Source organism: Leptonotus elevatus, chromosome 12, assembly GCF_054856555.1.
Source record: "Leptonotus elevatus isolate MCC_2025b chromosome 12, RoL_Lele_1.0, whole genome shotgun sequence".
In the NCBI taxonomy this organism is placed as follows: Eukaryota; Metazoa; Chordata; class Actinopteri; order Syngnathiformes; family Syngnathidae; genus Leptonotus; species Leptonotus elevatus.
The window spans coordinates 15,405,861-15,417,376 of NC_141250.1; the positions used below are offsets into that span (position 1 = coordinate 15,405,861).

The 11,516-nt window shown below is 39.8% G+C and overlaps 2 protein-coding genes across 2 annotated transcripts; one reads left to right on the plus strand and one right to left on the minus strand.

Moving 5' to 3' along the window:
- Positions 1-1,193: 1,193 nt before the first annotated feature.
- Positions 1,194-3,513, minus strand: LOC147164729 (tubulin alpha chain-like). The gene is made up of 4 exons (XM_086091047.1): positions 3,438-3,513; positions 3,116-3,338; positions 2,882-3,030; positions 1,194-2,567 (listed from the first exon to the last, which is right to left on the minus strand). Exons 1-4 carry the CDS (start codon positions 3,438-3,440, stop codon positions 1,593-1,595), a joined length of 1,350 nt encoding a protein of 449 aa, XP_085947173.1. The 5' UTR covers positions 3,441-3,513; the 3' UTR covers positions 1,194-1,592.
- A 3,255-nt stretch (positions 3,514-6,768) lies between these two features.
- Positions 6,769-11,159, plus strand: LOC147164730 (tubulin alpha-4A chain). Its single transcript, XM_086090670.1, has 4 exons — positions 6,769-6,927; positions 9,160-9,382; positions 9,567-9,715; positions 10,071-11,159. The coding sequence occupies exons 1-4, from the start codon at positions 6,925-6,927 to the stop codon at positions 11,040-11,042; spliced, it is 1,347 nt and encodes a 448-aa protein (XP_085946796.1). The 5' UTR covers positions 6,769-6,924; the 3' UTR covers positions 11,043-11,159.
- The last annotated feature ends 357 nt before the right edge of the window (positions 11,160-11,516 follow it).

The following is an 11,516-nucleotide window of genomic DNA, read 5'->3' on the forward strand; positions in this document are numbered from 1 at the left end:
GAAAATCTTTCCCTATAACTTGCCACTATTTTTAATGACTTCTGATTTCAAATTTATGAGTTGTTAAAATATATTTAGATTAATCAAATGAAGGGGCAATTGTGTATCTGTAACAATATAACAAGGTGATTTTATATTTAAATTATTTTCACAGTCATAAAGACCCTCTGAAAGTGAGTTTAATCCACTGGTTTAGAGAAGATATATTGTAGTTGGTATCTAGCTTAGCAGTAAATCAGTAAAGTACATAAATTGAGCTCATCCTTTTCAGTGCCAGTCAACTCAGCCCCCTATAGTTTCCGGTGTGATGGCCTAGTCATGGAAGCAGGCTGAGCCAGTTCTGGCTTCGGAAAGGCTCAAAGCCACACGTCCTACTTTAAATCTGTTCCATTTAGGTGGCCGGAGCTGCACATGCAGTCAGCTAATAATGAACCCGGAAAATCATAGCACTTTTATTTATCCCAAATTTCTGAGTGAAGTGCTTTTTTTATTTATTCAAACAACTATTAAATGAGCATGTTTAAGAATCCATCTGTCACATGCCAACATAGGCCTACTACATAGCATGCGACTACCATAAATTCTAATAATAATTATACAATAAAATTGGTTGTCTGTCAGATGTAATAGTGAAAATCAGTCACACGTCAACATCATTTTTAGTGTTACGTGAAAGAATTGTTAACTTGAACCATGGAAGGCTTGCTTCTAAATTCACCCCTTCAATTCATGCTGCCGACAGAGAAATCAACAAGTTCTTCCATCTCTCTCTCTCTCTCTCTCTCTCTCTCTCTCTCTCTCTCTCTCTCTCTCTCTCTCTCTCTCTCTCTCTTTCTCTCTCAGAAAAATTCACTTTGACCCAAATGTAGATGGTGAAAAAGCAAACACAGTGAGCAGACACAGTTCACAGCTGCTGGACCTGTGAATCATCTGGAAATTGGACTCCATGCTCCGGGTCATTTGGTTGTCAGATAATTTTTTCATCTCCTCGTGTGAATCTCTTACTCATGGTTTATTATCAACAAGGTGTGTGAGTACAATAAGGAAAACCCTTTTCAGTGATAATATGACCACCGATAAAAAAAAAACTGATATAGGAAACTGCAATGGTTAATTGTTATCATATAATTTTTAATGCACAAATATAAGTGATGATTGCAGTATATTTAGACATGTGAATTAAATTAACAGGGAAAAAAATGGAGAGATGTCTACTTTAGTTCTTTACTTACTCAAAGTTGTTAAATCATTTCCTTATCACAGTGTGTGTAATGTCGGATAAGATTTGTGGGATTTATTTGTTGCTACAGTCGAGTATGAACTACACAAACAACAGCAGACAGTAAATTAGTTGGTTATTCTCTAACTCTAACACAGAGTCACTGCTGAATGGTATATAGAAACTGACATTGGAGCCCTTTCATAGCTTACATTCCACATGTGCGGGAATAAGTGTGGGGGTGGTGCACAAAAGAGAGTCTGACGCTGCACAAAGAAAGGATCTCTGTGGAAGTTCCAACCAAGAAATCTTCATTATATAAGATAAGCATGACTTTCAGGCCTTAAATTGTGTTTCTTCTTGTGCCTTTGGGTCAATATTCCTCTTCTTCATCGTCTTCACCAACGCTGTCGGTACCAACTTCTTCATAATCCTTCTCCAGGGCAGCCATATCCTCTCTGGCCTCCGAGAACTCTCCTTCCTCCATTCCCTCCCCAACATACCAGTGCACAAAAGCCCTCTTAGCATACATGAGATCAAACTTGTGATCCAGGCGGGCCCAGGCCTCAGCGATGGCTGTGGTGTTGCTCAACATGCACACGGCCCTTTGCACCTTGGCCAGATCTCCTCCAGGAACCACTGTTGGAGGTTGGTAGTTGATGCCCACTTTAAAACCAGTAGGACACCAGTCCACAAATTGGATGCTGCGTTTTGTTTTGATGGCGGCTATAGCGGAGTTGACGTCTTTAGGCACTACGTCACCACGATACAGCAGACAGCAGGCCATGTATTTACCATGACGAGGATCGCACTTGACCATCTGGTTGGCTGGCTCAAAGCAGGTATTTGTGATGTCGGCCACAGACAGCTGCTCATGGTAGGCCTTCTCAGCAGAGATGACTGGGGCATATGTGGCCAGAGGGAAGTGGATACGAGGGTAGGGCACCAAGTTGGTCTGGAACTCCGTCAGGTCTACATTTAAGGCTCCGTCAAAGCGAAGAGAGGCTGTGATGGAAGACACAATCTGGCCAATCAGCCTGTTCAAGTTAGTGTAGGTTGGCCTTTCAATATCAAGGTTCCGACGACAAATGTCGTAGATGGCTTCATTGTCCACCATGAATGCGCAGTCGGAGTGCTCGAGGGTGGTGTGAGTGGTCAGAATGGAATTGTAGGGCTCGACCACTGCTGTGGACACCTGAGGGGCTGGGTAGATTGCAAATTCAAGCTTGGACTTTTTCCCATAATCAACTGACAGTCTCTCCATGAGGAGGGATGTGAAACCAGAGCCAGTGCCTCCACCAAAGGAGTGGAAGATGAGGAATCCTTGCAAGCCAGTGCATTGATCAGCCTGAAAAAACGTAAGATTACACAGGAAGATGAATAATCCATCCATTCATCAATTTAAGCCCAGCTGACTCGTAGACAAGAGGCAGGATACACCTCTAATAGACAACAACTCTTCCATAATTACATTCACACTACATTGTCATTAATTTAAAGTTATCAATTAACCTAGAATGCAAATTTTTGCAACCAAACCTAAGCAACTCCACAGAGAAAAGCCAAAGCTTCTAAGGTAGATATACTAACCTCATCTTTTTCCAATGAGGAATTTATTGATTTTAAAACGTTTTGATGCACTATTGTTGTAAAGTGTTTCACCAGTTTGCGAGTCCTGTCCAGAACCAGATCAATAATCTCCTTGCCAATGGTGTAGTGACCACGGGCATAGTTATTGGCAGCATCTTCCTTCCCTGTGATTAACTGTTCTGGATGGAACAGCTGACGGTACGTACCTGTACGCACTTCATCTGAACACAAAAAAACAAAACGGAGCTTCATTTCCCCACAATGCTTTCTGAATGTTTTCGTCAAGAAATCCACTCAATCACTGACCAATGACAGTGGGCTCCAGGTCTACAAAGATGGCTCTCGGGACATGCTTTCCTGCTCCCGTCTCACTGAAAAAGGTGTTGAAGGAGTCATCGCCGCAGTTGATTGTTTTATCAGAGGGCGTCTGACCATCAGGCTGAATGCCATGTTCCAGGCAGTACAGCTCCCAACATGCATTGCCAATCTGAGCCCCAGCTTGGCCCACATGTATGGAGATGCATTCACGCTGTGAAAAGAGAAAATAGTACACAAATACTTTATATTGACACTAAATGTATTCATGCACATTTCTCACGATGTCGTTTTTTAGCAAACACGATCTTACCATTGTTGATCTCGCTTTTCCAACGTTGAGGTGTCAGTAAGAAGATGTCGTTCTTGTGCCACTTGTGTTGCTCGCCTTTATATACCTGCACTTTGAGGTGAGCAGTGATTTGATATGAGCTGTAATCAGAGAACCTGCTGATGGCACAATGACACGTTCATCCGCTCAATAGACAACACAATGCAGAAGGATGTCACCACCCAAGGCTTTGTTTGGGTTTTGGGTTTGGGTGTGTACGGGTGTACGAGAATTGGAGTGCATTGCTCTATCTACTGTATTATATTTGGAGTGAGAGGAAGATAATCTATCGGTTTCACACAGCTAGTTTCAGAAGTTTGACCTTAAAGCCTGTTCCACACAGTACAAATTCTGCAGTTGTATAATATGAGATGATAAGATGAAGTCAAACAGCACAACATGAAACGGGTGAATCATTCATTCACAAGAATGTTCCCATGGAACATGAAAGTCAACCATAAACATTTCTTGACAGTAACATGTTATATGTGACCTCATTGGTCAAAATATGATATTCTGATTAATATTACATTTGTGGAATATGAGTTATGAAGCAAAATCCAGCCGCTTTTATCCATTTCAGGGGGCGGCCATTTTGCCACTTGCTGTCGACTGAAGATGACATCACAGTTGCTCAGGGCTCAGGCAATGACCAATCACAGCTCATCTGTTTTCTGAAGCTGAGCTGTCATTGGTTGTTACGTGGGACCTGAGCAACTGTGATGTCATCTTCAGTTGACAGCAAGTGGCTAAATGGCCGCCCCCTGAGATGGATAAAAATGGCTGTATTTTGCTGCTTAACTCATATTCTTTTAACGCAATATTAACCAGAATACCATATTTAGACTAGTGGGGCTGCATAGAACATATTATTGTCAAGAATGTTTTGATAGGGTTGACTTCCCCTCTAAATTTGACATGATGCTATTAGACACAAGTCAATAAACCGTGATGTAAACAACTTGCAGAGGCAATCGTTAAACAAATCACCTGATAATAACATTTGTGCTATCTTTGTCTTTATCATGCAAAACACTTTCCCACACTGCTCTACGCAGTTTGGAAGGAATTGTAAGAGTATAAAAGGTGGTTTATTATTCCCTATTGTCAGTTCATCCCTTTTGAAAAGGAAAGACACATAATAGCCTTGACGTGATTCACCTCATAAGGACACTGAATGGCACACAGAGCAACTGCCCGAGTGGGGCTTAGTTGCGTAAACACAAATGTCAGCAGTAATGTAGTCCATTAACAATGTGCACGGGGTGGTCTAAACTGATTGTTACTAAAGTCTCCATTATCTTCATTGCTGTCGGAATTACATGAAGTGGTTTTCACTTGAAAGGTTTCGCATGATAAAAAAAGAAAAAAAGAACACACACCTGTATTTCTGGGTTTCATTTGGCTAACACTGCAGTCGCGGTCTGTTCAGCTGACTGAGAAAAACTAAACTGTTGATACGGTGCATAACTCCGAGGCAAAGGCCTCAGCTAACATCGGAAACATTTCAAATGAGACAAACCACTTTTTCAGTCAACAGGCAACCAACAAGGCTTTTAATGAATTTTTTTTTTTTAACTCACAGCAACTTTGTGAGAACTGCTATATACTGTACACCACAGTTCATCAGTGGATACACTGTGCAAGCAAATGCTTCATCAAGAATAACACACCTCATGGGGATTTGCCTTCTTATGCACATCCCATGTCTATGAGATGAATAACGTGGGATGATCAAACACTTTATTTATTTATTTTATTTTTTACTTTGTGTACAATGCCAATCAGTACAGTACTGGGAAGTACACAGCCTCTGTTGCCACAAAGTCGTGACCCACTTCTGTCATTGGAATACTCTACAGCCAACGCCCAAATGTTTAGGCCACTAAAGGTTCAATGGATGAGCACATGAATGAATGAATGAATGTAAAAGTAGTAGTTTTTCAAAAGGAGGCAGTTTCATGAAAGAAGAAATTAATTTTATTTTCCTTTCTTTTCTTTTTTGGTGGCACGTGTCTCATGCTATAACCCTTCGGTTTGCCTGTTCGATTTACTGTGCCACAAATGGAGTATTCATTGTGCAACAACTACGACCTCTGGCTGTCAAAGACTGTAAGGACATCTGAAAATTGCAGGGGCAAATGTTTTCTTCCAAGGCCACATATGGAAAAAAGGAAAGATGCAAAGACCACAGACATACCTTACTTTTATTATTATTTTCTTACACGCTGGACTTATTAGCACAACTGGATATATCACCATACAGCACTTGTTAGTAGAGAGAGAGAGAGAGAGAGAGAGAGAGAGAGAGAGAGAGAGAGAGAGAGAGAGAGAGAGAGAGAGAGAGAGAGAGAGAGATTGTTCTTGGGGTCCCCCTAGTGGCTGCGTGTTTAATGGTTATAGATAGACACGTGTCTATTCTTTTTTATTTATTTTTTATTTTTTTGTATTTTTTTAGACACGTGTCTATTCTAACAGAAGTGGACTGCTTTGTTTTTCAGAGCAGCATCACAGTACACATTGTTACTACTTATTTTAGTTAAAGTAGAAGTTTAAAAAAACTATTTTTTTAAATGTATTGTGCAGTATTATGTTTTTTTTTTAAATTGTTTACACTTCTGTGTCAATTGCATTGTATACGAAAAAGTGGATTATCCATGACACAATATATTCTTCTCTACATTTGACTTTGTACACTCGTTAAGGACATTAAAATAGTATAAATAATCAAATAAATATTGCCCATGTGCTTCTATATTGTTGACAATGCGTTTCTGTTATTTTCCTCACAATGGATTTTAGTGGACAACTAAAAATGGAAAAAATAAAAACACAACGCTCACATTCAGATACTGTATTTTTTTTGCTTCCTTTTGTACGGTTTGGAATTCCATTGCCAATTAACATCATCCACGGACCAATTAATCGATTGAACTTGCTACTCTCCACTTTTTTTCAAATATTAAAATAGTCAAACCATGGCAAGTAACATCTGCTAGTTTTACTGACAATGTCTAAACTTCCCTGTTTGTTTGGACAACATATGAGGAGGACATATTTTTAGATATTGAGCTTTTATCTGACCTCATATTTATTCGCACCAGTTGATCATAAATCATAATGCGCTGAGAGCCACTGAATATAATCAAATTCCATTATGTGCAAATACTTGATGAACATTGGAGGTCCGTGCTTGTCAGTAGTGAAAGTTTCCACTTCGGCTGCAAGATCAGTTTACTGTGTGAACAAATATATTGGCAGCAACTCGTGGTCTTGCAAACAGCCCGCACACTCACAGTTCCTGCCAAGGAGACAGGTGGGAGTGGTTTGAAGTTGAATATAGCTTGTAGTCTCTTGTGCATCTGGCAGTTAAACTCACTCAGACCACATTGAGGACTGCTGTGAGTGGCACCGTAGAAATTCAAGTCAAACCCAGATTGTGGAAAGGACCCTCCATTTACCAGGCACAATGGTACGTATGCTTTATGCTTTTTTTTTTCTCTTTTTTTTTTTTTTTACTGCATAATGCTTTTGTTAAACCTGCTGTTTATTTCTCCGGGGGTAGAAGTTTAGACTATCATCACCTGCTCATTCAGGGCAACAGCCAAATTCAGCTCAGCGTGTCTGCCAATCACTGGGACAATGATCTATTTTTGACACAGGCTGTCCTTTTAGGACAGCACAGGGGACAGCAACTGGAACTTATGTTTAACACGGCCCATTTTTCATGCATTTTTTTTGATACTCAAAGATATCTGTGTAAGATACTGAGTGAGTGTAATACAGCGGAGCTGTCTAATTAATTTGTATTGCTTGATTGCATTTTAGAGCTTTTATTGTGAACACTTACAGTTGAACACACTATCTTTGGTTTCCGTGCTTTGGTGTGTGACAGAGGACATGACAGTCAGAAATGTAGGTGTGTCGTAAAAACATGCAGGCAACAACAAGTCAGATCAGATTGAGACAAAGCAAGTACAGTAAAGTATTTCTACTTAGAGAGGGCATTTGTGAAATTATATATATTTGACACAATTTTGCTTTGACTTTGCCTTAAAACGTTTTGGAACAAAGTTATGCATTTTTTCAAGATAGTAGTTTCTGGCGAGGTTATAACACAGTTAATCTTATTCACGCGGAAAAATACTGCATCCAGACCTGTTTGCACAGTGCAGTACAAACACAGCTTGTTAGCCATGCTAGTAATGTTGATAAAACCATTGAACAGCAATGTCACCCACCCTGCTCAAATAGAAAATGGCAAAGATAAAGAATCAAACATACACTATTGAATCGAAATCGAGTGATATAATAGGGTCAGAAACAATACACTGATGAACCAATTAAATTGAAAAGCACTTCCTTTCTTTAGTGACTGATTTAAAAAAAAATATATATATATACTGACAGGGACTATATCCGTGGCTGCCTGACAGTGTTTACTCAAACATTCACTCCCACATTGCTACTGGGTGTCATCTCTCAATATGAGCACCCAAAAATAGCTGCTGTGCAGTGACCTGCATACCTGGAAATTAAGATGATGTCACATTAGCTCGGCTCACTAAAATGGACACCGGAGAGTTGAACTGATCTCAACCTGGATTTAATGAGCTCTAACACACTTTGAAATGATAGAAGATGATTCCCCAAATCTCTCCATTGAGCACTGTCCTTTCCATACTAGCACAATGTCATAGAGAGAGAGAGAGAGAGAGAGAGAGAGAGAAAAAATACAATATTATATTTAGTCTACTGGTTGCATCTTATCAGGATTTGTTTATTATGTTTTGTGAAAATAAATGGGTGAGATATATTCAGGTCATTTATAACCATGAAGCTTTTGTGCCAAATTAAAGCAACAGCAAAAGTCTAATACTATATGTGGATTTTACACAAATATATGGAAATTTACAAAAAAATAAGTTATTGACAACATAGCCTGGTTAAAATCATCAGATTTCATCCTAAACTGCCTGCATTTCTACCTTTCGAATGCTACCCAATTTGCATCCTTTAATCGCTTTAATGTGTCAGGGAGCAGAAGGAATATGCAACATTGTATTTAACATGAATAAATCAGTGGTTCAAAATACCCCAGATTTTTTATAACACTTATAATTTAAAATCCAAATTTCCACGCATTATTTCTATAATTTCTCATCTCAATCTCCGATGGAAAGTTTGCAGATTTTTTCCGCTCTACGGACTAGGTTTATAGGACATGTTTTAACAATTGCAACCACATTGTAGGGGATGAGAGATGAAGGAGTTTCTCTTGCTAATCAAGTCCAACAAGATGATGACTGTCTAGCACGAGGAAGTTTTATCTAAAAGGGTGCGCCGTGGATTATGTCACAAGACGGGTGTGTCAACTGTCAACGTTGATACAACAGACGAAACGCAAATGAGCTATTCCCTGTTTTGTTGACTGTAAATAATGGTAAACAAGATACTTTCTAAAGATCGGTCCACTCACTGATCTAAGAGCAATTAGTAATATGATTAGGTTAAATCATGTTTGTTGTCATGATAGCCTCATGCCCAATTGCTGAAAAAATTATCTCTGGAATAGCAAGCTTGAAATATAATGGAACACATTCACTGCTTTGATATACTGTATCTCGCCTTGTGTGCTTTGTACTTACTATACAACAAACTTCATCCTTATGTCCTCTTTCTTCTTCTTCTTTCTCTCTTCAAGCGTGAATGCATCTCTGTCCATGTAGGCCAGGCAGGTGTCCAGATGGGGAACACCTGTTGGGAGCTCTACTGTTTGGAACATTGCATTCAGCCAGACGGCCAGATGCCCACCCAAAAAACCATAGGGGGCCATGATGACTCTTTCACCACCTTCTTCAGCGAGACTGGGGCTGGAAAATACGTCCCAAGGGCGGTCTTTGTTGACCTGGAACCCACCGTTGTTGGTTAGTGCTAAAAGATGAATTATGAAATGAAGGACTCTGCATTTAATTTAATGCAAATATACAAAACATGAGCTTTTGTATGATGAGTTCAAGTTTCTTGTCCATCATGAATGTAAATCAAAATGCTATCTGTACTGACACTTTTATTCTCTTCAACTGTTCCTTTTGTCTTTCGCATTTGTAGATGAAGTGCGTACAGGTACATATCGCCAACTGTTTCATCCCGAGCAGTTGATCTCAGGAAAAGAAGATGCGGCCAACAACTATGCCCGTGGACACTACACCATTGGCAGAGAGATAATTGACTCTGTTCTCGACAGGATGCGCAAATTGGTGAGGGTCAATTCTTCGTATCCGTTTTATTATATGTTAATTTCTTGAAAAGATCAACAATAAAGTATCTATCTATCTATCCACCCATCTATCCATCTATCTATCTATCTATCTATCTATCTATCTATCTATCTATCTATCTATCTATCTATCTATCTATCTATCTATCTATCTATCTATCTATCTATCTATCTATCTATCTATCTATCTATCTATCTATCTATCTATCTATCTATCTATCTATCTATCTATCTATCTATCTATCTATCTATCTATCTATCTATCTATCTATCTATCTATCTATCTATCTATCTATCTATCTATCTATCTACAAATGTTGTGTCTGTATTTGCAGTCTGACCAGTGCACTGGTCTCCAAGGCTTTTTGGTCTTCCACTCCTTCGGCGGAGGCACTGGCTCTGGTTTCACCTCCCTCCTCATGGAGCGACTTTCTGTTGATTATGGAAAGAAATCAAAACTTGAGTTTGCAATCTACCCAGCCCCTCAAGTGTCTACAGCTGTGGTAGAGCCCTACAACTCCATTCTGACCACTCACACCACCCTAGAGCACTCCGATTGCGCCTTCATGGTGGACAATGAAGCCATCTATGACATCTGTCGCAGGAACCTCGACATTGAACGTCCATCTTACACCAACCTTAACCGTCTTATCAGTCAGATAGTGTCATCTATCACAGCCTCTCTTCGCTTTGACGGAGCCCTGAATGTTGATCTGACGGAGTTCCAGACCAACTTGGTGCCCTACCCTCGTATCCACTTCCCCCTGGCTACATATGCTCCTGTCATCTCTGCAGAGAAGGCCTACCATGAGCAGCTGTCTGTGGCTGAAATCACCAACGCCTGCTTTGAGCCAAACAACCAGATGGTCAAGTGCGATCCTCGTCATGGTAAATACATGGCCTGCTGTCTGCTGTATCGTGGTGACGTAGTGCCCAAAGACGTTAATGTTGCCATCGCCGCCATCAAAACCAAACGCAGCATCCAGTTTGTGGACTGGTGTCCTACTGGTTTTAAAGTGGGCATCAACTACCAACCTCCAACAGTGGTTCCGGGAGGAGATCTGGCCAAGGTGCAAAGGGCCGTGTGCATGTTGAGCAACACCACAGCCATCGCTGAGGCCTGGGCCCGCCTGGATCACAAGTTTGATCTGATGTATGCTAAGAGGGCCTTTGTGCACTGGTATGTTGGGGAGGGAATGGAGGAAGGAGAGTTCTCGGAGGCCAGAGAGGATATGGCTGCCCTGGAGAAGGATTATGAAGAAGTCGGGATTGACTCCTATGAAGACGAAGATGATGGAGAATACTAGACACATTTGGCTATTTATTAAATAGTATAGCAATGCAAAGTACTTGTCATAAGTTGTCAGCATTGATTCATTACCAGGTCTAGATTTTTTTTCTACCCATTAAATATTTCAACATACTATTTTGTCTGTAGTGCATTGCTCCTATCACACATCACAATTTTACTATATAATTAACATGACAAACTAATATACTCTACAGTGGAATGGAAATATACAATGGAAAAAACTACATCTCTGTTTAAGTGCCAGGTTTTTGTGATATGAACGAGACAAAATCAATAATCTAAAAACAAATCCACCATTATTGTGACCTAATTAATTTGGAAAAGGGTGTATTTTTTTTCAAGAGAGGAATTAATAGTAATAATAATAATAATAATAATAATAATAATAATAATAACTCAGATAAAGTGCCTGCAAAAGTGCTCAGAACTAAGCCATCAAATTCTAACTCATGTTAAATGGGAATCATCA